The 26,398-nt window shown below is 51.4% G+C and overlaps 1 protein-coding gene across 4 annotated transcripts in view; it reads right to left on the reverse strand.

Moving 5' to 3' along the window:
* NUGGC (nuclear GTPase, germinal center associated) overlaps positions 1 to 26,398 on the reverse strand; it is a 65,683-nt gene that overhangs the window by 11,688 nt on the left and 27,597 nt on the right. For all 4 annotated transcript variants that reach the window (XM_075925947.1, XM_075925949.1, XM_075925946.1 and 1 more), the window contains exons 6-16: positions 24,046 to 24,246; positions 22,208 to 22,429; positions 21,406 to 21,581; positions 18,462 to 18,480; positions 17,327 to 17,416; positions 13,453 to 13,558; positions 10,216 to 10,346; positions 8,033 to 8,194; positions 6,177 to 6,394; positions 5,364 to 5,484; positions 2,913 to 3,021 (exon numbers count right to left, since the gene is read on the reverse strand). In XM_075925947.1, coding sequence (XP_075782062.1) covers positions 2,913 to 3,021; positions 5,364 to 5,484; positions 6,177 to 6,394; positions 8,033 to 8,194; positions 10,216 to 10,346; positions 13,453 to 13,558; positions 17,327 to 17,416; positions 18,462 to 18,480; positions 21,406 to 21,581; positions 22,208 to 22,429; positions 24,046 to 24,246 — 1,555 coding nt within the window. The remainder of the gene's footprint in view (positions 1 to 2,912; positions 3,022 to 5,363; positions 5,485 to 6,176; positions 6,395 to 8,032; positions 8,195 to 10,215; positions 10,347 to 13,452; positions 13,559 to 17,326; positions 17,417 to 18,461; positions 18,481 to 21,405; positions 21,582 to 22,207; positions 22,430 to 24,045; positions 24,247 to 26,398) is intronic.

A 26,398-nucleotide genomic window follows, 5' to 3' on the forward strand; every position in this document is an offset into this window, starting at 1 on the left:
TTGAACAAAACTCGGGGAGACTGGGAAAAGGAGGTGGGAGAGGGGAATAGAGAGGGTGGGAGAGGGGAGGGCAACTAAAATGATCAGGGGTTTGGAACAGGTCCCATATGAAGAGAGGCTAAAGAGACTGGGACTTCTCAGCTTAGAAAAGAGGAGACTGAGGGGGGATATGATAGAGGTCTATAAAACTATGAGTGGTGTGGAGAGGGTGCATCAAGAAAAGTTCTTCATTAGTTCCCATAAAGAAGGACTAGAGGACACCAAAGGAAAGGAATGGGTAGCAGGCTTCAAACTAATAACAGAAAGTTGTTCTTCACAAAGCAAATAGTCAACCTGTGGAACTCCTTGCTGCAGGAGGCTGTGAAGCCTAGAACTAGAACAGAGTTTAAAGAGAAGTGAGATCAATTCATGGAGGTTGGGTCCATGGAGTGCTATTAGCCAGGGGGTAGAAATGGTGTCCCTGGCCTCTGTTTGTGGAAGGCTGGAGATGGATGGCACGAGACAAATGGCTTGGTCATTGTCTTCGGTCCATCCCTTCCAGGGTTCCTAGGGTGATTTTCATGCAATCCTGCTCCTGGGTGGCCAGGCTGGCAGCTATCCTGCCCTAGATGGCCACTTTCCTGTGCCTAGTGCGGAGATCGTGGACGAGGTCCACGATGTCTGCACTAGACCAGGCGGGCACCCGCCTCTTGAGGATCCGGGCAGGCTCCCCGGAGCTGCCAGCCTGGTCCCGGGAAGAGGCGGAGGGCTGGGGGGCAGCGGGTGGCTGGCTCGAGGCGTGGCAGGTGCAGGGTCTGTTGGCTGGGTGCTGGCAGGCTTGCATCTGGCATGGGCACTGTAGTCAGCCCGTGCCCCTTTAAGGGATCTGGGGCCGGGAGGGGGCAGAAGAGTTTCCCTGGTGGTGCCCAGAGTGGCCACCAGGGAAAGCTGGGAAGGGCTAGCCTCCCACTAGTTCGAATTAAGTGGCTACATCGCCCTTAATTCGAACTACTTAATTCGAACTAGGCGTTAGTCCTCGTGGAATGAGGTTTACCTAGTTCGAATTAAGCGCTCCGCTAGTTCGAATTAAGTTCCAACTAGCGGATCGCGTGTGTAGCACCTGTCAAAGTTAATTCGAACTAACATCTGTTAGTTCGAATTAACTTTGTAGTGTAGACATACCCTAAGAGACACAACAAAGAGGAACAGGTGCTTAGCTATCGTTCGAGGCTACAAGAGGAAATGAAATGAAAGGGGCTTAAGGGACAATGCCTGCTCTGGCCAGACCCCTGTTCCTCTTGTTTTAGAGCCATCCCAGACCCCTATTAATATTTACATGCCCCAGGGGCATGTGCACAGGCCAGGCCCATGAGAGTCACCATCCTGCACCGTGCGTTGAAGGTTTTCTCCCCATTAAAAGGCAAGTGGCTCATGATTGGTTCAAGTCACCTGCCCTTCTGCTGAGACTGTCAGTAATGGGCCAGTTCCAGTTCAGGGACCCAACGCAGGAGGGTGGAGGTGCACCATTTCCACAAAGAGGTAGATGGAGAATCCGTGTCCAGAAAATGTTCCAGAGGCCAAAGGAGGAGCCTGCTGAGACCCAGTGAAACTTAAAGCACCAGTGAGCCCAGGAGTCTGGGGCTTGGAGTCCCTGCACAGCAGGAACGGTTAGAAAGCAGCCGCAGCCACATCCATGGCCCCACCAAACCCACGTGGCCAAGGACACCAATGTACACGATTTGCTTCATGCTTTACTGGTGCTAATGAAACCGAGGCTTTGTGAAACTGGTGCTAATGAAACCTGAAAATGGTCCCCCAGTAAAAGGCAACAAGAGTTCTTCTATCTGTCTGGAGAAACATCTCAGGAGTCCAGAGAACCAACTCGGCTGCTCTGCTAGCTCATCCCAATTTTATTCATAGTCCTTGATGCCAGTTCTTTGTCTCGCATGGTAACAGTTGAATGCAGATGTCAGTCTTCATCATATTCTCCGCCTGCATCTCAAACCATCATTTTCTGGATCTTCCCTGCGGCTTTGTTTGGGGACTTATAAATGTTGTGCTCTCTGGCCAGCCTATCCAACATCTCCCACCATCTAATCCACTCCCCTAAGGAACATGCATTCAGGGGCCTGACTGCTTAAGACGAGGTGCTGCGGTGTGTTCTGAGGCTGTGGGCCCAACTGGAGAATCCCTCCATTCAATGGGGCTCTTGGAAGCTGTTTGCAAGGACTGAGCGGACTCAACAGGCCTAGCACTCCAGGGACTGCCTGGACCGGGAGAGAGGCTTGCTGCTATCAGCGGGTGCAAGCAATGGGTGCAGCTGCACTGGTGGCCAATGGGAGATCTGCCCCCAAGGATGCCGCCAACACCGATGTGTGGATTCACTGGAGAAAGCGAGGTCTTACTAACGGCCAACCCGTTCCCAGAGACATGACAATGAAGCCCTCTCTAATTAGCCAGGCACACGGTAAGGTTGATGGAATCAAGGACTAAAGTTCCTTGACTCTAGCACCTTTTCCTTGTTGCTCTCGCACTGTAACAAGCCAAAAAAACTCCACGGAGCTTTGATCAACAACTCAGAGCTGTTCACAGGCTCATGGGATCGCAGAAGGGCAGGACTGGACGGGGACCTCAATAGATCATCTAGTCCAGCCCCCAGGACTATCTGACGCACAGACTCTTAACGCCCCACCCCGGCTAGTTTAACTTGCTTCTCGTTGTCCCTCTTGGTGAAGCAGCATGTGAATTCCACCTTAGGTCCACCGATTCCTAAAACGTTTTCTTCTCCTGCTGCCTCCACCCTCGAGTTTCACCTGACATTCTTCCACTTTGGAGGATGAAGTTCAAATTCATCCTCATCCCCACCCCTGCCTCTTGGCCAGGGAGTCAGCCCACATCAGGAAGCTCGAGATTACCCAGCAGAAGGGTCCTACCTTCGTAGTGAGGTCGTAAGTCGCTTTGGATGGACTGCACCAGGGAGAAGTAAATATCCATCTTCCTCTTCCGGATCTTCCTTTCCAGCGTGTTCAGGATGATGTTAGTCTGTGGGAATCAATTTAAAGCATTTGCCATTGTCTCTTCAATCCCTGTTTGTGAAAATGAGCTAAAGAAATGGTTTGGGACAGTGGAACCGCTCACAGGTCAGGGTGTCTCTGTGTGGGTGTGTGTGGACTGCTTATCTGTTCAACCCAGAATTAAGGTGGACTACGCAGGTGTGAATTTTTAAGGCCAGAGTTTAGACACAAATGGTGAATTCAAACTGTGATCTCCACAATCCTTTTTCCACCTTAAAGGCTGCCTAGCACTTGGTGCTTTCTAACTAACTTGGATTTCAAACTCCTGGGTCTCATGCACTGAGCCCTACAATTCTAGCTGGAATCTGAAGATTCCCAACTTGTGGGTACAAACTTTGAGTCTCTCCTCAAAGGACAGGAACCAGAGCCCAGAAACCTAATTTTAATGTTGATAAATGTAAAGGAATGCACACTGGAAAAAACAGTCCCCACTCTACATACAAAATGATGGGAACTAATTTGTCTAGAACCACACAAAAAAGATCTTGGGAGTCATTGTGGATGATTCTCAGAAAATAGTCACTCCATATGCAGCATCCATCAAAAAAACAAACCGAATGTTAAGAATCATTAAAAAAGGAACAGAGGATAAGACAGAGAACATCTTACGGCCTCTGAATAAAACCATGGTACAACCACATCTTGAACACTGCGTTCAAATGTGGTCACCTCATCTCAAAAAAGATCTCTTGGCATTCAAAAAGGTTCAGAAAAGTGCAACAAAAACAATGAGGAATGAGTCCCATACGAAGAGAAATTAAAAAGACTGGGACTCTTCGGCTTCGAAAAGAGGAGACTAAGGGGAGATACGATCAAGGTCTATGAAATCATGAGTGGTGTGGAGAAAGTGAATAAGGAAAAGCTATATACAGTACTTGCTTCCATGACATCAAAACTAGGGGTCACCAAAAGAAATTAATAGGTAGTAGGTTTAAAAAAATAAAAGAAAGTTTTTCTTCACTCAGTGCACAGTCTCCTGTGGAACTCCTTGCCAGAGGATGTGGTGAAGTCCAAGACTTTAATAGGGTTCAAAAAAGAACTAGACATTCATGGAGTTTAGGTCCATCAGTGGCTATTAACTAGGATGGGGAGGGCTGGTGTCACTGGCCTCTGTTTGGCAGAGGCTGGGAATGGGCAACAGGGGAGGGATCACTTGATGATCCCCGGTTGTGATCCCTCCCACTGGGGTCCCTGGCATTGGCCACTGTGGGCAGACAGGACCCTGGGCCTGAAGGACCTTTGGTCTGACCCGTCTGGCTGTTCTGATGTTCTGATCTGCTCTGGTGCTTTCAAATAACTACACTCAGCAGCAACCTAAGGGAGCAGGTTCTCTGTCCAGCCACGGGGATGAGCACCCACGCTGGGGTGTCCTTTGGCATGCCTGGCTGCTTTCCAATGATACGATGCATTCGAGCTTTGCTCATGGACAATGACATGACACGTACTTGGCAGGAATCTGGTGGAGATGGGGCTGAGCAGAATATCTGACCCACACTGTGGGCTGGGATGATTTTCAGCTCTTGCTATTTATTTCATTGGTGGGTAGAGAGAGACAAATTCTGCTTGGCTCACAGACTGGCCCTAGGCCATCCCCTTGGGTGTGTCAAGGACACTGGGCTGGGGGGTTGGCTGACATCCTTCCCTGTAGGGCCCAGCCAACCCAGTCCGGGGATCACGTTACAGCAGGAATGGTGGGGTTTCTGGGATCACCTTGCCTGGTGCTTTGGCCGTTCTTGGTCGCTGGGAAGGGCGGGAGGTGTCCCTAGGGGAACCGCTCCTGCTGGCGTCACTTTGAAATGCCCATGGGTTGCTCTAAGTCACAGCAAAGCCAAACCATCCCTGGAGTCAACACAGTTCCCCTGTCCCGGGGTCCTGCATTAAACACGGCCCTGCTTGCTGGGTGATCGGCCCCACAGGGACACCAGGCAATACACTGAACAGCAGAAGAGCTGACTCCAGGGGTGGTCTGGTGCTGGAAAAAAACAGTGGTGGCCAAGCACCCAGAGGCATCCTCCCCATCTGTTCCACCTTCCCCCCCATCCCAGCACCTTCTGCCTGCTGCCCTCAGCTGTTCCCCAGAGTGCCAGAGGCGCCAGGAGACTCAGGAGCGGGGTGGTGCTCAGGAGTGAGGTGGAATGGGGCAAGACCAGGTGGTCAGGGACAGAGTGGGACGGGGGAGAAATCAAGGTGGTGTGGGGTCCTTGGAGAAGGGAGAAGGTGGGGCAGGGTGGGGCAGAGCTGGACGTCTCCCGCTCCAGGAGCACTGGCTGGTGGTGCAGCATCCCCCCTCTTTGCTGATCCTCCACTTACCTCCTCAATGAAGAACTTGATCTTCCAGTTATCACTGGTCACAGCCCTCGTCTGCCTGATGTCTTGGATCTTCACCTGGACTGAGACTCTGAACTTGTCCAGGCACGGCCTCAGCGAGGCGCTGGGGAAGAGCGAACAGCCGGAGTCAGGCCCGAGGCCGGCCCAGCACTCCAGCTAGGAAGTTCAGCTTCTTGCCCGGCCTCTTCCCGTCCCTGCTGCTGGGCCGACACAGAGCGCCAGGACCAGCCAGGGCCGTGAAGGAAGTTGTCGGCCCTGTGGTGTTTACTGCATCAGGTCTATGGGCCAGAACCAAAGGCCCAGAATCCAGCCCATGAGGCTTGGGGCTCCCCTTCAGCACTGGGGAGCACACACTGGTGCTTCACGCCCCCCTCCCCCAGCACCTTCTCTCCTCCCCCCAGGCTCTGGTGTGTGAGGGGTAGGCAGGGAGTGTCTCCCTCCATCCCAGTCAGGACTCCCCCCCCCCCCAAGTGAAGATTTGGGAGATTTCATGGCCTCTCACTTGTGTTCGGCCCCCTGACTGATTTTTTGGTGGGTCAATGGCCTCCGGCCCAAAAACTGTTCCCCCTTCCTCTGTGTGAGAACATGCTGCACTACCAGGGCCGCTGGGTCACAGTGCAGACATGTCCGGCCCTCTGTACACCCAGGTTCTACCCCCGAAAAAAGCTCATGCCATGCCCCAGCTGCAGTGGGGTTAGGGAAGCTGGGGGGAAGGGAGAAGAAACTCCACCGGATTAGGTTACCCGGGAGGGGCAGGAACCAGGGGTCACGGGGGGGGGGGGCAGACAGCCCTACCAAAGGGAGCTCGATGTCTCTGCAGCCTGTACAGGGCAGGGGTCGTCTCTCCTGAATATTTCTGCAAACACGGGGTCGATTGCATCATAGATGGGCTGAGCCAGGGCGGTGTTGAGGTCCAGGTAGCCGAAGGTGGGGGACATGTACACCCCGTTCTTCTGGCACAAGGCTTTCAGGGTCCTGTGGAAACCTTGGTTGCTGTTCCGGTTGGTGTTGCGCTGGACAATTGGAAACACAATTGCAACACAGTGAGTACGGGGGATACGACTGACAATTTGTAGAACTGTAGGCCCCTGCGTGCTGGGAGCCACCCTGTGACATGGCCCTGCAGAACTAGTACACCCTCCCCCTGGAAACAGCCATGAAGGATGAGCAGAGCAGTGAAGGTGGGTCCTCTGGGCCAGTGTAGAGAGGCCTCTCCAGAGGAGCCATCTTGGAAACCATAGCAACGTGTCCCTGAAGGGCTAGCGACAGCCAATCAGAGCCCAGCAGGTTCATATAAAAGGAGCTGCAAGGGCTGAGCAGGTGGGTGCCCGGCTAGGCAGAGAGGAGAGAAGAAGGGAGCTGCTCTGGCTCAGGACCTCGACAAATAGCCGGAGTCCACAGGGGGCTGAACCCACTGAGATTGCAGAGAACAGTCTGCGGAACGGGATGGCAGAACGCTAGGCAGGGGGAGGTGTTGCCTTCCTGGCCACACCCATTCTCTGCCCCCAGAATCCGACTGTAGGCATACGGGGAAGGGAGTGGGGGGAAGGAGTGTTGTTTCCTCCAAGCACCTGCCCTCCCTGTGCTCAAGGAAAGTGATTTGTTGTGCGCGCTGTTACACGGACACCTTCTATCTGATTGTTCGTGGCAGATGCAAAAGAGGGAGGGGTCTGGATAAGCAGAGTTCCCATCTAAACTTTCACTTAAAGGTCTCCACGGGGCGCCGCAAGCAGCTGACAAGGTCTCTCATCTGCAGTGTGTTTTGTGAGCACACAACGTTAATTTTCCTAAAGACATGGCGAGTGCTTCCCCATGATACCAACTGGAAACTATGGCCATCCTGTATACCTACGCTGGCCCATCCATTAGAATGGGGATGTCTGACCCTCCAGGACGCTTTCAGAAAGGACAGAATTCTTAGGCCAGGGCTGCACTAGACCCAGAAGGGTTGATTTTTCTAAGCTAAAGAGTCGTGCTGCCTGAGAGCTCGGTCTGCTACTCTGGCTGGTAGGGAAGGAAACAAAGGATCTGTGCCCTCAGTCAACAGATGCCAATGGCACCATGAGACGGCTACGGCTCGTGCATGGCGCAGCCAGGTGCTGCTCGCAGAAATCTCCATTCACCAGCGTGAGGACCCACTGACTCCTGGCACCGCTGGAAGAACAAGGTGCTGCTCTCCTCCAGTGGCTTTTATCTAACGCTCTTTACAAATCATGGAACACTAGGACTGGAAGGGACCTCGCGAGGTCATCGAGTCTAGTCCCCTGCCCTCACGGCAGGACCAAATACTGTCTAGACAAACCCAAATTCCTCCTCTCAAGACCCGATACCAATTAGCCCTCTTAGGATTTTCCTGCCCAGACCCCAAAGCACGTGGTAGGGAAGCCCTGGGCTGGGTTCCCTAGGGAGGGGGGTCGAATCTCCATCTCTAAAGGTGTTTAAGTCCCTGCTGGACAAAGCCCTGGCTGGGATGATTGAGCTGGGGTTGGTCCTGCTTTGGGCAGGGGGCTGGACTTGATGCCTTCCGAGGTCTCTGATTCATGATTCATGTCACCACAGTTCATAAGCCACTGGAACGCCACAGCAGAGGCAGATGGTGGCCGGAGAACAGAAGCTGCCCAAATGGGCTCAGTGGAGAGTCTGCAACTCACCGAAATGAGCTGTGGGAGAACATCAGCATGAGAGATCTTTGCTTCCTCCAGGCCTTTGTCAAGGGGCTGCTCCAGCTGGGCAAAACACTTCTCAATCTCCTTCTCCAAAGCCTCGATCTTGCCCTCCACGAAGCTTTCCAGGTCGCTCTGCTGGTAGAGATCCTGCAACGGCAGAAGGGCAGAGGCCACGTCACTGCGCTGCCAAGGCAGGAGGCAAAATGAAGGGACCTGTTCTGATTTCTGCTCAGACCTGCCGCGCGGGCCTGGCTTCAAACAGCCCCTGCCTGGCAGGCACCTGAGGAGCACAATGCGCTGGAAGAGGGGGTCACCCGTCCAGCCAGGGGCATCCTGCGTTGGTACAGAGCCAAAGCCCTCGAGTGCGACGTGGCACTGGAGGCTGCTGCAAGGGGAGAGGTCAGGGCTTGGGCAGTGGGTGAAGGTAGGGCTAAGGGAGGCAAGCCCCGCCCCTTCTGCTCATGCCCCTCCCCTTCTGTCAATGCCCCATCCCCATGGGAGCCAAGATGCCTCCCTGCCCCTCCCCAGCACCACTGGGAGGCCGGGCAATGCACTGCTCTAGCCTCCCCAGAGCACTAGGAGAGCAGAAACTGGGGGGCACCAACACTCCCCCCCCAGAATGCCTCCAGCAGGCAGCAGGTGGGTGGGGCTTCGCTGGCAGGTTGGGAAGGCAAAGCCTCCCCCTGCCCAGCGTACCTGCCGCCCACGGGGGAAGGGTCGGCGGGAAGTGACAGCAGGGCTAGTGGGAAAGTTCCAGCGTGTGGCTGCCTTGGCAGAGGCAGCCGGTGGTGGTTTCACGTGTCGATGACAGGGAAGGAGAGATCAGAATCTCTGGTTGTTTTTCCACCTCCTTTCTCTGCTTCACCCAGCCACAGACACACACACCCCCCAGGTGTGAAGAGCTGATTTTGTCCCCAGGGATAAAGACATTAGCTAAGCCTGGAGAGTCATCATCAAACCCCAACTTGCCGATGGGAAAGGGGCTTTGCAAGGGGGGGGCGTCTACGCTGGGGGCAACAGTGTGTTTCAGTCTGGGGCAACACTGGGGAAGGCGCGACACAGCCCGCCAGCCGGACCCAGCCCGCCACGCCATTTGTTGCAGCCCCTGGCCTGCCCTGGCAGGAGAAGAGAGAGTTCATGAGCTCCCCTGTCCCAGGCCCCACTCCCAGCTCTGATGACTGGCCTGGGGGAGGGGGAAGGGTGTGCAAAGTCTGTTGCCACACACCCCCCACACGGGTGTGAGGTTCTGTGTGGCACATGCAGGGGACTCCAGTGGCCGGGGCCACTGCAGGAGGGAGCCTGCCTCAGGGACCCAGCTGTGCTGCCGGCTGGGAGCCACCGAAGGTAAAGGACTCCTGGTCAGAGCCTGTCTCTTGCACCCCAGACCCTCCCACTTCCTAACTCCCTGCCCCAGGTCACCACCCAAACCCTCTGTGCACCCCGTAGGTTACAATTCCCTCCCAGACCCCATAACCCTACTACACCCCTCCCCCTCTCAAAATTCACTCCTGCACCCCTGCTCTCTCCTGGACCCTGCACCCCAATTCCCTGCCCCAGGTCATAGCCCCCTCCCAGAGTCCACACACCCTCCTGCACCTGTTCTCTACCCTGATCTCCTTCTGCATCCACCTCCCTCCTAAACTCCACGCCCCCTCCCTAGAGAAGTGCAGCCCTTGACCACATTCCAAAATCTTGCAGTGGTCCCACATCAAAAACAATTGCCCTCCCCTGCCCTTGACAATGCTGAGGGAGTAAGCTGTAGTTTACAGGGTGAAGTGATTGCAATCCCTTCATAATCCAGCCATGCTCTGGGGAAAGAACTCGGATCCTCCTCCATCCGAAAACATAGCCCCTTTCCCTCATTTGAACCATCCTCATTAGCCGTCAGCAGTCCAGGGTCTATGGCACACAGCTGGACAGCTCCAGCTCCGCCCAGATGCATTTACATGCTGGCCAGCTCATTCCTAGCTTTTCGGAGCCCAGTCTTTGCATTTGTTCCCTGTTAGGACCTGGAGAGCGGGCAGCCTGACTCCAAGGCCCAGGGTTGGGAGAGGCAATGGAGAGAAGGCGCAGGGAAGCGGCTGCGGTGTGAGGAGAGGGTAATATCCCCTGCAGCAGGCAGATCAGAACATCCCCTTCCTCTCTCCCCCCGGCCGTTCTAGCCATACCATCGCCTCTTTCGTAAAGTTGTTCTGGGCCAGCAGGACAGCGCTGTGAACCTCAGACATATAACCCTCCAGCTGCTTCTTCTTCTCCTTGCGATAGACAGTCCTGACGTGCTCTCTCAGCTTGGGGATCTCTGGAAGGGCACAGAGAGGCAGAGGTGAGCCCAGTCAAAGAGCTGTGATGTGACTGGAATAACAGAGACTTGGTGGGATGACTCACATGACTGGAGCACGGCCAGGGAAGGGTGTAAACTGTTCAGGAAGAACAGGCAGAGGGATAAGGAGGAGAAGTGGCTCTGTATGTCAGAGAGCAGTAGGATTGCTCCGTGCTGCAGTATAAAGAGGGAGAAAAGCCTGTTGAGAGTTAAGCTTAGAGTCAGGAGCAACGGGGTGATGTTGTGGTCTGCATCTGCTGTTGACCACATCTGATGGATGAGGGAGATGAGGCTTTCTTCAGACAACTGAGAGAAGATCCCAGACCCTGGTTCCCATGGGGGACCCTGACATCTGCTGATGCCCTGTAGCTATGTCTACTCTGTGAGGGTTTTCCGGGATACCGAAGTTATCCTAAAAAAACCCTGCCACATCCAGGGGATGCGTTTGCTCTTCCACTTTTTTTGTGGAAGAGCAGACACGCTCTTTCGGGGAACCCTGTCTATCTCATTCTACAAGGAATAAGGGCTCCTCCAAAAGAGGCAGCTTTTCCATTTGGTCCCATCTTGACGGGGCCATATGGCGGAAAAGCCTCTTCCAGAAAAGAAATCTGAAAAAGCTCTCAAATTGCGGTGCATAATTTGCATAGTTTCTTCCAAAAAAACCGCAGCAGTGTAGACCTAGCCTCAGAGAACTGACGGGCAGGATCCCCTGGGATGTAACATGAAAGGGACAGGAGTCCAGGAGAGGTGGCTGGATTTTAAAGAAGCCTATTGAAGGCACAGGAACAAACCATCCCGATATGCAGTAAGGAAAGCAAATGTGGTAGGCGACCAGAATGGCTTAACAAGGAAATCCCTGGCAAGCTTAGACACAAAAAGGAAGCTTATAAGAAGTGGAAACTTGGACAGATGACTAGGGAGGGGAATAAATATATTGCTTCAGCATGCAGGGGAGTAACCAGAAAGACGAAAGCACAATTGGAATTGCAGCTAGCAAGGGATGTGATGGGAAACAAAAAAGGTTTCTACAGGCATGTTAGCAATAAGAGGGTTATCTGGGAGTATGTGGGGCCCTTACTGGAGGAGGGAGGTAACCTAGTGACATATGATGTGGGGAAAGCTGAAGTACTCAATTCTTTTTTTGCTTCTGTTTTCACAAACAAGTTCAGCTCCCAGACTACTGCACTAGACCAGTGTTTCTCAACTTTTTTTTGCTCATGGCCCCCTTCTGAGCCTCATTTACCTCTGTGGCCCCCTCATAGCCGGTGTTAGTTGGAAAGAACGGTACATAATTTACCTAATGTTCCATTTTTTCCATGTGGCCAGCATAGAGGCAGGGTGTGGTCCCTGGGAAGCCATATGGCCCACGGTTGAGAACCACTGCACTAGGCAACGCAGTATGGGAAGGAGGTGGGCAGCCCTCGGTGGAGAAAGAACAAGTTAAGAACTATTTAGAAAAGCTAGACACACACAGATCCATGGGCCTGGATTTAATGCATCCGAGGGTCCTGAGGGAGTTGGCAAATGTCATTGCAGGACCGTTGGCCATTATCTTTCAAAACTCGTGGAGATCGGTAGAGATCCTGGATGATTGAAAAAAGGCAAATGTAGTGCCCATCTTTAGAAAAGGGAAGGACAAACCAGGGAATTACAGACCAGTTGGCCTCACCTCAGACCCTGGAAAAATCATGGAGGGGATCCTCAAGGAATCTATTTTGATGAACTTGGAAGAGGGGGAAATGATCACGAATAGTCAACATGGATTCACCAACGGCGAATCCTGCCTGACCAATCTCATTAGCGTCTATGACAAAGTAACTGGCTCTGCTGACGTGGGGAAGTCAGTGGATGTGATATATCTTGACTTTAGCAAAGCTTTTGATACATCTCCCACAATATTGTTGCCAGTAAGTTAAGGAAGTATAGATTGGATAAATGGACAGTAAGATGGATAGAAAGCTGGCTAGACTGTTGGGCCCAACGGGTCGTGATCGATGGCTCAATGTCTGGTTTGCAGTCGGTTTCAAGTAGAATGTCCCAAGGATCAGTTCTAGGGCCGGTTTTGTTCAACATCTTTATAAATGACTTGGATGAGGGGCTGGACTGCACCCTCAGCAAGTTTGCAGATGACACTAAGCTAGGGGGAGAGGTAGATATGCTGGAGGGCAGGGATAGGGTCCAGAGTGACTTAGACAAATTGGAGGTTTGGGACAAAAGAAATCTGATGAGGTTCAACAAGGACAAGTGAAGAGTCCTGCCCTTGGGATGGAAGAATCCCAAGCATTGTTATAGGCTGGGGACCAAACGCCTGAGCAGCAGTTCAGTAAAAAAAGCCCTGGGGATTACAGTGAATGAGAAGCTGGATATGAGTCAAAGGGGTACCCTTCTAGCCAAGAAGAACCAAGAAGGCTAACAGCACATTAGGATGCATTAGGAGGAGCATATTCAGCAGATCTAGAGAAGTGATTATTCCCCTTTATCTGGCACTAGTGAGGCCACATCTGGAGTGTTGCATCCAGTTTCCCCACCTTCCCCTTTACAAAAAGGATGTGGAATCATTGGAGAGGGTCCAGCGGAGGACAACCAAAATGATTCAGTGACTGGAGCGTATGACCTATGAGGAGAGGCTGAGGGATTTGGGTTTGTTTAGTCTGCAGAAGAGAAGAGTGAGGGGGGATTTGAGAGCAGCCTTCAAATCCCTGCAGGGGGATTCCAAAGAGGATGGAGAGAGGCTGGGCTCAGTGGAGACAGACGGCAGAACGAGGAGCAATGGGCTCAAGTTACAGTGGGGGAGGTCTAGGTTGGATACTAGGACAAACGATTTCCCTAGGCGGGTGGGGAAGCACTGGGATGGGTTCCCTAGGGAGGGGGTGGAATCTCCATCTCTAGGGTTGTTCAAGTCCCAGCTGGATCAAGCCCTGTCTGGGATGATTGAATTGGGGTGGGTCCTGCGTTGGGCAGGGGGCTGGACTCGCTACCTCCTGAAGTCTCTGCCAGCCCTGGGGTTCTGTGATTTTAAGCAGAGAAAGTACCCTGGGCAATGAAGCGTTAGCAACTCAGGTAAGAGGAAACCAGTGCACGTTACCTGTCTCCTCCTTCGTGAGATACTTCCCTTCCCAGTATTCTTTGGCGCTGATGGTGTAAACTAGATCAGGGTTCTGCAGGAGCTCCAGATCACTTTCCAGAGTTTTCTAAAACACACACAAGACACACACACAAACACTGTGACAGGGTCAGAGCAGACGGCTATAAGAAAGCAATGGAGGGGAGCTGTATAATCCTCACACCGAGGAGATCTCTGTTCCCAGGGTAACAGTGAGGGGCTGGTTTAGAACCAACAGAGGCAATGTGGGGGTGGAGGAAAACCTGGGGCTAATTGACCAGGCCGGCAGAGTCAGGCAGCTTGGGCCAATTAGGACAACTGGGGGCAATTAAGAAAACCAATTCAGACTGGCTAGAAAAGAAGCTGTGGGCAGTGGTAGGGGGTGTGCAGCTGGGAGGAAGGAGGAGAGAGGCGCCAGGAGTAGGAGGAAAGGAGCCCACAACTAGCAGGACAAACTGGAGAGAAGGAAAGGGCTGAGGGTATGTCTACACTACAGCGCTAATTTGAACTAACTTAGTTCGAATTAGTTAATTCGAACTAAGCTAATTCGAACTAACGGATCCAGACTAAAAAACTAGTTCGAATTAGCGTTTTGCTAATTCGAACTAGCATGTCCACATTAAGTGGACCCTGAACCGGGGTTAAGGATGGCCGGAAGCAGTGACGGCAGGGCATCAGAGGAGGACTTAGAGCATGGAGATGCTGTCTCAGGCTAGCCAAGGGCTGTGCTTAAAGGGTCCCGACCCCCATCCCGGACAGACAGTTCTCAGGGGTGCCCCGCTTGCAAAGCAGTCCTGGCTTGGAGTGCCCGGACTACCACACTGGGCACATCACACCACTCGGCCATCAGCCCGGCTGCACTTGCCACAGGCTGCCATCTGGGGAGAGGGGGCAACTGGGGGGCTGCAGGAGAGCTTCCACCCCCAGAAGCCCGCAGAGCCAGCCCAGTCCTCCCCATCGGGGGCTCGTGTCCCATTCCTCCCTCACCTCCTTCCACTTACCCTTCCCTAGCCCCTCTTCTCGATGTACAAAATAAAGATAACGTTTCTTCCAAAATGGAATCTGTCTTTATTGAACAAATCTGGGTCTCGGTGGACCCCCTTGATTTTCATGCACACCTGCTCCTGGGTGGCCAGGCTGGCAGCTCTCCTGCCCTAGACGGCCACTTTCCTGTGCCGAGGTCCACGATGTCCGCACTAGCCCAGGTGGGTGCCCGCCTCTTGCGGTCCCGGGCAAGCTCCCGAGAGCCGCCAGCCTGGGCCCAGGAAGAGGGGGAGGGCTGGGGGGCATCGGGTGGGTGGCTCAATCCGTGCCAGGTGCAGGGTCTGCTGGCTGGGTGCTGGCAGGCTTGCACCTCGCACGGGCTCCGTAGCCAGCCCATGCCCCTGTAAGGAGTCCGGGGCCGGGAGGGGGGCAGACGAGTTTCCCTGGGCTAGCCTCCCACTAGTTCGAATTAAGGGTCTACACAGCCCTTAATTCGAACTAGTAAATTCGAACTAGGCTTAATCCTCGTGGAATGAGGTTTACCTAGTTCGAACTAAGCGCTCCGTTAGTTCGAATTAAATTTGAACTAGCGGAGCGCTAGTGTAGCGCCTATGAAAGTTAGTTTGAACTAACGTCTGTTAGTTCGAACTAACTTTGTAGTGTAGACATACCCTGAGGAAGGTGTGGGGAAGTAGCCATGGGGTCCTGGAGCTGTCTCCTAGCAGGTGTCCCAGAGCCCTAGGCTGGAACACGGAGTAGCGGGGGGCCCGGGTTCCCCCCAACACCCACCTCTCCATTTCCACTCGGAGAAACGGACTCTGGAGCTTGATCCCTGTTATACCCTACACTCACCAAGGATGCAAAGAGCTCAACAAACGGCAAACTACAGCCCCGGGAATGGGGCCTACAACTGCAGATTGTTGGGAGCCGCTGAGGCAAGCAAATCCGCCAAATTCCTTAGCCACGTAGAATTTATCCGGGCACTACCAGGGACAGATACTGTAGGGAAATGGTGGGCGGCCTGTGGCCCATCGGGTTCCTACGTGTGGCCCATGAAGCATTTTGTTACCACTGCCCACACACAGGGATGTCAGATTCTAGTCTTTTCCATCCGCATTGTTTTTTTCCTACCAGTGTTAGGCTACGTCTAGACTGCAGGCCTCTTCCAAAAATACTTCTTCGGAACGAGAGTATCCATACAGCGCACTGAAAAATCGATCTGCTTTTTTGACAGATAGCGTCCACACGGAATGGACACTATCTCACATGTGAGCTGTGATTACTTTGGGCAGAATGGCCACCAGGGCACCTGTGCTTTTTCCTCTTTCCTCTTCTTGAGAAAGAACTCCCTCTTCCCCGTCCACACACGCCTTTTTCCAAAAGAGCTCTTTGGGAAAAAGGTTTCTTCCTTGTAGAAAGAGAGTTACCAACACCGGAAAACCCCTCTGTTCTTTGATTTACTTTCAGAAGAACGCGATTGCAGTGTGGCCGTAACTCAGGTTGTTGGAAAAACAGCCATTTTACCGACAAAATTCTGAAGTGTAACATACCCTTACTAAAGTGACATGCACAAAGCCAGGGCACAGGAAGCGAGGGGCATGCTGATGGCACACGACATTGACTGTGTGAGTCACATGCTCCCTCGGCCTCCAATCACTGAGCTGCTACGGTTCAGTCAGCACCTCTGCAAGTTTGATGCTCTCAAGCGCAGTGAGCAAAGCTGGCCTATCCCGGGAGACCGTCTGGGTTACAACCATCTTGCGGACCATTGAGATGAAGGAGGGTCACTCATGCAGCCCACTCACTAGCCAGCATACCCATGGCAGGTCTAAAAGCTTGGCTGAGTCATATTGGAGCAGCTTTCTTATGTCAATACATTGATCCCAATTCTGCCTACATTTGCATGGGGTATAACGGCCTTTGATAGGGTGTCTGGACCCTGCCCTATTGGCGGTGGTGTGGTGCTCTGGGGTGTGCACACGCCGCGATGGCGGTGCTGCAACACCTGTTCCCAGGTGGCAGGGCTGAATCTGGCGGCCACCGGGACCCAGGGGGAACGCCTCCTGCCGAGGAGCCCAGCACAAGATAGGGCATATAAAGAGGCCCGGGCCGAAGGCGGGGGTGGGGAGGAAGGAGAAAGCCAGGTGGGGAGAACTGAGGAGGGGACGGAGGAGAGGGTCCGCCTTGAACCCGGCTTCAGCGCTGGCAGGGGGACAGAACCCCCACTTCCTCCAAACCCCTGGACTGACTATAGACACAGCCTCCCTGGCAGGTACCACCGGATTCTGAGCTATGGGAGAGCCTGACCAGGTGTAGCGACTACCCCATGACGAAGGCAGTGCAGGTCTGAAAGGGCAGAGCCGAAGTGGAGACGCAGAAGACCTAGTGGCAAATATTGCGACTGGGCAACTGGCACAGTGCAGTGGAATGGGGAGGTACCTGACGGACTCACATGACCCCTAAGGATCGGGGGAGGTAGGAAGCGACCCAGGACAGGGCCGTTGGTCCCGGAAGGGGTTGGCATGTTTCAGCTAGGGACCCCACCATGTCCTGGCAGTGGGGAATATCTCTGCCTTCAGGGTCCTAGGTTGGGGCCCGGAGGTGAGGGAGGGCCCGAGCTCCCCTACCTCTCTTGAAGACAAGTCCACACGGCAGACAGAATTAGCCTCAGGACTTTGGGGGACTAACGGAACTGGTCTGGGAAGTTTGGGGACAAAGGGAAGGGAGCTGGGTTTTTTGGGTGCAGAGGTCTCGGGGATCCCCGGGGATGTGACTTACGATACGGACCCCTTAGGGGGTACCAGGACCCCTCACACCACCCTATCCTGTAGTCATGCAACGGAAACCAGAGCATTTGGGGTTCTAACTTTACCTGGAGCTTCTCCTTCATTTTGCTGCCCTTCTCCAGTTTCACCGTTGTGTTCCTTTCTATAATGGCGTCGTGTTCATTTCTTATGGGTTTCTACGCATGGAAAGACATTAAAGCTATTGAAGGTAGTTCCAAAACTTGCCAAAATTCTCCAGTAGATGTGAAGGCCAACAGGGACCATCTAAGCTGCCTTCCAACCTTACTCAAGGCAAAGAACCTCACCCAGGAATTTCAAGAAGCTTTGTGAGGTATTTGGGCACTACTGGGATTATGGGAATAAAGGGTGGATTCCACTCAGTTTTGTTGTCAACGTTGCTCAGCTTCTGAAGTTCTAACCTCTTGCATTCCTCAGGGCTGCCATGTATGTGGACAGCCATGTATGTGGACAGCCCTGCTGCCCCAGTTGTACAGATGGAGAAGCCATGGCACAGAGGTTAAGTGGCTTTCTCAAGGACACACATAGAGTCTGTTGCAGAGATGGGATGCACTCAGAGGAGTTCTTGGATCTCACACCACTGCATCAGGGCCTCTCAGGATATTTACCTGGTTCTAGCTGATGATCAACCTCCTTCCTGAGGTACAAATGCCAATAGTTCTTGTAATTGTATCCTGACTATGAGCTATGCTCTCTCTTTCTTACTTACACAAAGCAAGTGAGGGACTCCCATGTGTGGGGTGAGCAGGTGACACCTAGACGGGATCCAAGGATGCTATAAATGCCTAATATTTTTTCAAAATTTAATCCTATAGCTCCTCTTACAGTGAGCAGGACTTGCTGTTATTCGACCAGCATTCCCTGTAAACTGAGCAATTGGCAGGAGAGAGTCAAATGCCTCCTAGCTAATTAGCAGAGCACCCACAGCCTCCCACAACTGGCACCACGTGTTTCAATTTGCTGGTGCACATCTGGGCATGATTTGGTGCATACAACAAAATGTATTACATGCGTGAATTTCAAATAGAGGGAACATTGCCTAGGACTGATAACTATGAGGGGGTGTAACATTTGTCTTCAAAAGACAAACCATGTAGCTCTCATTTTTGTTCATAGAAAGTATTCTCTCTTTCTCTCTCTCTCTCTCTCTCTATCTTTTTTTTAAAAGATTATAACTTTTTTTTAAGGTTTCCAAATACTCACGTTTTTCACTTTCCTTTCCCTGGAAAAAAAAGATACAAAGGACACATTAACCACGTTCAGCAAACTTCAAAACCCCTGTCCTGTCTCTTGCACATACAGGTGAGCAGCAGGATCTGTGAGGTGACAATGCCCAGTCTGTAAAGTGCATAGGCAGACTGGATTAAACCCAAAGTCCTTCTAGTCCCGCATCTCTGTCTCCGGCGTTGGCCAGCACCAGATGCTCTAGGGGAAGATCCAAGATTTTCTCTGGAGGACGACAACAGACTTGTGGAACGACCTGCTACTTCTCAACCCCCTGTGACACACATGCCCATGGAGCAATTTGTGTCAGGCCTGACATACTTGCTGCACCTAACACACCGTCATCCTATACACTCAAAAGGCAACAGGAAATATCTCACTGGAAAACTCATAACTCACTGATCATTAATGTTCTTGCCTTCAAGGTTGCTTGGTGTTCGTTTTTTGACCGGAACACTTCTCCAATTATATTGGATGAACATAATTTGTTAGGGGAAGTCAACATAGTTTCTGTAAAGGGAAATCTTGCCTTACTAATCTGCTGGAATTCTTTGAGGGGGTCAACAAACGTGGACATTTTCAGAGAGCCTTTGGCAAGGTCCCTCACTAAAGGCTCTTAAGTAAAGTAAGTTATCATGGGATAAGAGGGAGGGTCCTCTCATGGACTGATAACGGGTTAAAAGACAGGAAACAAAGGGTAGGACTAAATGTTCGGTTTTCAAAGTGGAGAGAGGTAACTAGCGGGGTCCCTCAAGGATATGTCCTTGGACCAGTCCTATTCAACTTATTTATAAGTGACCTGGAGAAAGGGGTGAACAGTGAGGTGGCAAAATTTGCAGATGATTCCAAACTGCTCGGGATAGTTAAGACCCAAGCAGACTGTGAAGAAGTATGTAGGGTCAGCCCACAAAGACCACTGCAGGTGGGCAAAAAAGTCAGAGGGCTGGAGAAACAAGCTCTCTCCAGACAAAGGAAAGAGGGCAACACCTCATACTAGGTGTGGCACGATGCCAGGAATTCTTTGTTTATATCTGAGGTTGCAGGAAGAGCTCATTGGCGTTGCAAAAATCACAGGGGAGGAGAAGATAGTCTGGCGCCTACACCAGACAGTCTGGCAGCCACGTGGGGCTGGGACAGGATCTTTATCTGTGTCCATATTACAGGAGATTGTAACTTGCTGAGGCTGAATCTTACAAGTGTAGTTTTGCCAGACTTTCTGTCTGGACCCCTCAACTAAGCTCACTCAAAATCTCCCTCTGTTGGATTAGATAGCCTGTCTTCCTTGGTATCGAAACCATCCCAGTGCACGGACTGAACTGAAGGGGGCATTAACACGAGCCAGGAGAACAAGCTGCTGTTCCTGTCTCTTTAAAGGAGCTGAAAATGTTCCTTGGCTCCTCCCCTCTCCTGCCAGGCCACTCCCCCTTTTCACAACTGTTTCTCAACTATGTGAATGGAGCAGAGGGGAGTGTGGGGCAAATGGGATTAAATTATCTGGTTGCCTTTCCCTTTCCTATTGCCTTCCCAAGCCCTCCACTTTTTTTTTTTTTTGGTCCGTTTGCCTCATTTTCTTCCCTTATAGAAAGGCTGGAGGGTGCTAGTGTTGAGCACTACCACTTGGTATAAGAACTACCAATTATGTGTGTCCTAGGCCCTGTAGTGCCTGCTACTGGCGAGTCTCCAGTAGCCCAAGTGTTGCTTTTGGAACAAGAGGATCAGAGTTCTATCCCAGCTATTGCTGTGAAGTTCTGAGTGGCCACAGGTGATCTTTGCGAAGTTCTGTGCCGCAAGAGATGTGAGACATTACTCTGAAAAGGAAAGCTGTGGCCGATTTCAGCTATTTCGGTTTGCCAGAGGGGCTACGTCTACACTGGCATGATTTTCCGGAAATGCTTATAACGGAAAAGTTTTCCGTTAAAAGTATTTTCGGAAAAAGCGCATCTAGATTGGCAGGATGATTTTCTGGAAAAGCACTTTTTGCAGAAAAGCGTCCGTGCCAATCTAGACGTGCTTTTCCGCAAAAAAGCCCCGATCGCCATTTTCGCTATCGGGGCTTTTTTGTGGAAAAGAAATCTCTGCTGTCTACACTGGCCCTTTTCCGGAACAGTTTTCCGGAAATGGACTTTTGCCCGAACGGGAGCAGCATAGTTTTTCCGGAAAAGCACTGATGATTTTACATTAGATCGTTAGTACTTTTCCGGAAATTCAAGGGGCCAGTGTAAACAGCTGGCAAGTTATTCCGGAAAAGCGGCTGATTTTCCAGAATAAGTGGCCAGTGTAGACACAGCCAGGATGTTTCAGTCTAAAACAATTCAACCTGTGGCTTTGAGTGGATTTCTTTGTGTAACCTGGGCCTACAGAGCAGTGACTTAGGTACGTCTAGATTGCCAGCTTCTTTTGAAAGAGCTTTTTTTGAAAGAGAGCATGTAACCCTCTAAACCGGATTGAAAAAGTGATCTGCTTTTTTGAAAGAGTGTGTCCAGACTGCAGGATGCTCTCTCGAAAGCCCTGATTGCTATTCACAGAATGGCCACCAAGGCACCTGTGCTTTTTTCGATTGCCTCTTCTTTTGAAAAATATTCCTGTTTGTGTTCACACTTGCCTTTTTTCAAAAGAGCTCTTTCGAAAAAGGCGTTCTTCCTTGTAATTTGAGGTTTACCAAAGTTGAAAAAAACCCTCCATTTGCAGTGTGGATGTAGGAGAAATTTTTTTTTTTAAAGGGCAGGTTTTTTTTCGAAAAAAACCCCAATGCCATCAAGACATACCCTTCTGGTGTGAGCAGTAGAGGCTTTTCTGGCTTCTCGCTTGCGTGCAGCCCCCACCTGCCTGACAGCAGCCCCCAGCCCAAAAAAGGTTCCCATCCCTGCACTAAAGGAAGGCCTCTCACAATCCCCTGAAGTCTGGAGATGATTTATGGCCCTACTTCAAGTATTCCTTCAGATGCAGGTTATCCGACTGTGTGACCACCAGGGCCAGGTCCTGGCACATCCCGCCTTGGCATGCTTTGATGCCCTCTGCCAGCAGCTGTTCATGGCCTTTCTCCCCCAGAACCCGTCTGATGTCGCTGATCACCCAGATGACTGAACATTTTTTGATGCTCTTAAGAGAGAGAGAGAGAGAGAGAGAGAGAGAGAGAGAGAGAGAGAGAGAGAGAGAGAGAGAATGGGATGATTGAGTTGGGCTGGGTCCTGCTTTGGGCAGGAGGCTGGATTTGATGACTCGTGAGGTCTTTGCCAGCCCTGGGTTCTATGACTCTATATCTGGAAGCAGGCAGGCAGCCGGGCTCCATCCTGCCCCATGCAGAGCACCCACAATTCCCTGATGGCTGCAGGGGCAGTCTTTGCAGGACTGTGCCAGCAACTGGCAGGCTCACGTCCCTAATTCAAGCCCCTCAGCTGTGCCTCGGCACTAGGTGGAGGTTCCCGGTGGGACCCTGGGATGGCCTTCGATGATACAGGAATCCAGGAGCAGCCACGGAGCCAGGCTGGGACATGTCGCTGACTAATATCCGGGGCTCAGCCTCTGAATATGGTCCAGCTGCTGCTTCCGTCCCCCCTCCCCTATGCCTTCCCTAGGCCACAAAGTACCCTGCCCCCTTCCGAGTGTTCCTCTGTATGACCCTGGGCCAGTCCCATTCAACCCAATGCTGAAATTCTCGCCAGCCAAGTCAATGGTTCAGCATCCTTCCTCTCCTCCACCCCCTCCCGCCAGAGCTGGGAAGTCACCTCTTTCCACATGTCGTCCCGTTTGCTGTTGTAATCCCCCGTCCCGGGAATATCCACAAACACGACGCCTTCTGGAATCACGTCCGACTTCGGGATCTTCACTTCCACGTACTTGACCAGCGGCCAGAGTCGATCCAGGGCTTTCTCCGCATCCGAGCCTGGCTCCTCCTCACCTCTTTGAGACCGGACATAAGGGTCCAGTTTTTCAGAGAGTTTTTCCACCTGAGGCACAATACATGAACCAAACTCAGTCCCTGTTTGGGGCTGGGACCTCCTAGCCCTCTGCAAACAGTATTTAATTGTATGACTTGTACTTCTCTAGTCCAGAACTCTCTGGTCTGGCAACCTCCATGGTCCGGCAGGATTTGAGTGAGCTAGATGTCCACTTACCATGGGTGTGGCCAAGTTTCCTGCAGCCCCACAAAGTTTGTTTGCACCCCCAGGCCTGGCTCTCAGTGCTCTGCACTGTTACAACGTCTTCAAAGGACCAAGACAGCCATAGAAGGGTTGGTCATGCCGCTAGGCAATATTGACTTCCCGTGGTTTGACAAATTCTCTGGCTCGATACCAGTCTGATCCCAAGGATGCCAGATCAGAGGGGTTCAATCTGTACTCCCTTCCACCCAGCAGTGGGGTGAGATTTTAGGGCTCATTCCCTACCATTTTTTGCAAATGGATGGTTGCCAATAATCTTAGTTTCTTATCCATTTGTAGCGTGGTGTTATGATTAATCAATGTGTTCTATTGCATAGATTCCCTGGATATTAATTAACATTAATATGTAGAATTATAAAAGTATAAAACTGATTGGCATTTTAAACACTCATGTGTTAGACAGAAGATAGATTCATAGAGGTTCGGTCCATCGATGGTTGTCAGCCAGGATGGGTAGGAATGGTGTCCCCAGCCTCTGTTAGTCTGGAGGTGTGTGACAGGGGAGGGATCACGCGAGGATTCCCAGTTCAGTTCCCTCCCTCTGGGACACCTGGCATTGGCCACTGTGGGCAGACAGGACCATGGGTGAGATGGACCTTTGGCCTGACCCCAACTGGCCACTCTCATGCCCTTAGTAAAAAAGAGGGCTGATGCTTTTATACACATGCACAAAGTGTAAGTAAAATCAAAATCCCATTGTAAAAAGGCTCAGAGGGGTGGTTGTGTTAGTCTGCAAATTTAAAAACCAGTGGTCATTGGAGACTAAGAAAGACATGTTGCATCGTGAGCTTTCGTGGGAAAAACCCACTTCCTCAGATGAACATGAGCATTCCCAGCCAATGGGGAAATGGACCATCTGTACCTGTGAAGGGGCAGGTAAATATACCGGCAGCCGCCCTGCAGGGGCTAATCCTGGTGACCTGGCGTCGTTTTATTGCCCACTTGATCTAGAAAATCAGACTACATCAGTGACACTCAAACTAAGGCTCTTGAATTGCAAATGGTATTTTAACGTGTCTCTCAGTAACAAAATGCCTTAAGTATCAGAGGGGTAGCCGTGTTAGTCTGAATCTGCAAAAGCGATGAGGAGTCCTGTGGCACCTTAGACTTTCAGTTAGTCTATAAGGTGCCACAGGACTCCTCATCGAAAATGCCTTAAATTAAACCAGTGAGGAGGCTTTTTCTGTTATCAGCCAGTTTTACTGTGTTAGTAACCAAATGACTCAATATAACCTTGGAGCTATATCGCTATGGTAAATGAATAATGAATCCACATGGCTGGGGCTCTTTGGGGGGGCGGGAATTGCTAATTTGGCTCCCGCGCCCTTGACGTCTTAGTATCATTGGACTAGAAGGTCACCGTTGTGTTCTGGGTGGGAATTTACGGACACGTCCTCTCTCACCTGTTCATCCTCGAGGACCACACACCGCAAGGGAGGGATCTGTATCAGTGGCTCTGCCTTCAGCAGGTCTTTGTAAGGCCTGGTCTCCGCATCTTTCCCGTAGAGGACTCGGAGCTTTTGGCGAGCTTCATCGACATCGCTGTCCTTCTCATCAGGATTGCCTACAACCTCCACCAGATTCTTCAGCTCCTCCTGCCACTCCTGCCAGGAGAGAGCAAGGCAAAGGGACCGTTGTTGTCTTGGGCACGTCCCCCACCCCCCACTCTGGAACTTTGTGTGCAGAAAGTGGGGGCCCACAAGAGACCTTAAAAAATACTTTGCCTCTAGAGGCTTCTGCTTTTAAAAAAGTCCCCAAGATCACAGAGTCCCTGACCTGGGAGATAGGTTCCCTTTCTTCTGGAACATGGGATGAAAGCACTTGGACCTTTGTCCCCCCAAGCTTTTTTACAAGAGAGCTTATATATAAAACTGCAACTGCTGATAGCTGACCCCTCAGGCGATGCCTAGACTGCAGCACTTTTGCAGGATACCTCCGGTATCCTGGAAGAGCAATGCCACGACTAAGGAACATGTCCACTTTTTCAGAAAAATTTCCAAAAAAATGGACGTGTTCTTTCACCATCCCTGTCAACTTCATTTTACGGTATAGGTGCACCAAATTTTGGAAAAGCCTCATAAGAACATAAGAACATAAGAACGGCCATACTGGGTCAGACCAAAGGTCCATCCAGCCCAGTATCCTGTCTGCCGACAGTGGCCAGCACTCTCCTGCCATCCTTCTCCAGCCTCTGACAGAGGCCAAGGACACCATTTTATCCCCTGGCTAATAGCCTTTTATGGACCTAACCTCCATGAAATTATCTAGCTTCTCATTAAACTCTGCTATAGTCCTAGCCTTCACAGCCTCCTCTGGCAAGGAGTTCCACAGGTTGACTACACGCTGTGTGAAGAAGAACTTTCTTTTATTAGTTTTAAACCTGCTACCCATTAATTTCATTTGGTGTCCTCTAGTTCTTCTATTATGGGAACTAATAAACAACTTTTCTTTATCTGCCCTCTCCACACCACTCATGATTTTATAGACCTCTATCATATCCTCCCTCAGTCTCCTCTTTTCTAAACTGAAAAGTCCCAGTTGCTTTAATGTCTCCTCATATGGGATCTGTTCCAAACCCCTAATCATTTTAGTTGCCCTTTTCTGAACCCTTTCCAAGGCCAAAATATCTTTTTTGAGGTGAGGAGACCACATCTGTACACAGTATTCAAGATGTGGGCATACCATAGTTTTATACAGGGGCAGTAAGGGATAGCTCAGTGGTTTGAGCATTGGACTGTTAAACCCATGGTTGTGAGTTCAATCCTTGCAGAGACCATTTGGGGCAAAAATTCATTAGGGAGGGTACTTGGTCCTGCTGAGAAGGCAGGGGCCTGGACTCAATGACCTTTCAAGATCTCTTCCAGTTCTAGGACATAGGCAATCTCCATTATTAATTAAACCATAACTTTAAGAAAAAGTGATTTTATGAACAAAACTACAAGGTATCCTTGGTAAAACAGACTTGGTTACAAGGGGTTTTGAAGCAACCGAGAAAAGCACAAATTAAAACACAGAGAATTTCATCCCTGAGATACAGCTTAAAGTTGCAGTGTATGGGGGAGGGGGCACAGTGAGTTACCACAGAGAAGTTTAATCAAACAACAAAACAAAGAAAATAACCTGATCTTGTCTAAATAGACATTCCCTGTCTACGCACATATCCATGCTACAAGGTCCAGTCCGTTTCTTTGTAGGCATGGTAGCTCTGTCTGGTTCAATTCATCTTGTTTCCCCAGCTCCCGGGTTAAACTCACCCAACGGAAAACAGCAGGCAGGTATCTCTTCCATTCAAATCTCAATGCTTTCTTCTCATTGGTTCTCCTGGCTCCTTGCTAGCTACCGGGGTTTAACCCTTTGGGTACTGAACGTGGGGAGTGTTCAGAAAAGGACAGCACCCCTCCTATCCATTACAGCATGTGTGGGACAGGAGAATGGGAGGAGGGCAAGTAGCCCCAGCAGTGCTGCGAGCTCAGACAGCATGGGATTGGTGTGACAGCATTGCAGTCCAAGGGACGCAGGAGCTTTGTGCGGAGCAGAGAGAGCTGGGAAGTGACTCAGTGCCGGAGGAGCAGGTATGGGGAGCAATAGCGCAGGAGTAGCTGGAACAGTTCCCTGACTTCTGCGTCAGATGAACCAGCAGCGTGTGGTTCAGGGAGCGGGAATCCCTTCTGGCCACCGACAGGCCAGGCAGGGAGGGCCTGGTTCTCCTCTTAGAAGGCCTCCCTTCCTGCGTGTTCCTTCTTTGCTTGGAGCCCT

The sequence above is a fragment of the Pelodiscus sinensis genome, chromosome 3 (genome assembly GCF_049634645.1).
Source record: "Pelodiscus sinensis isolate JC-2024 chromosome 3, ASM4963464v1, whole genome shotgun sequence".
Lineage (NCBI taxonomy): Eukaryota > Metazoa > Chordata > Testudines > Trionychidae > Pelodiscus > Pelodiscus sinensis.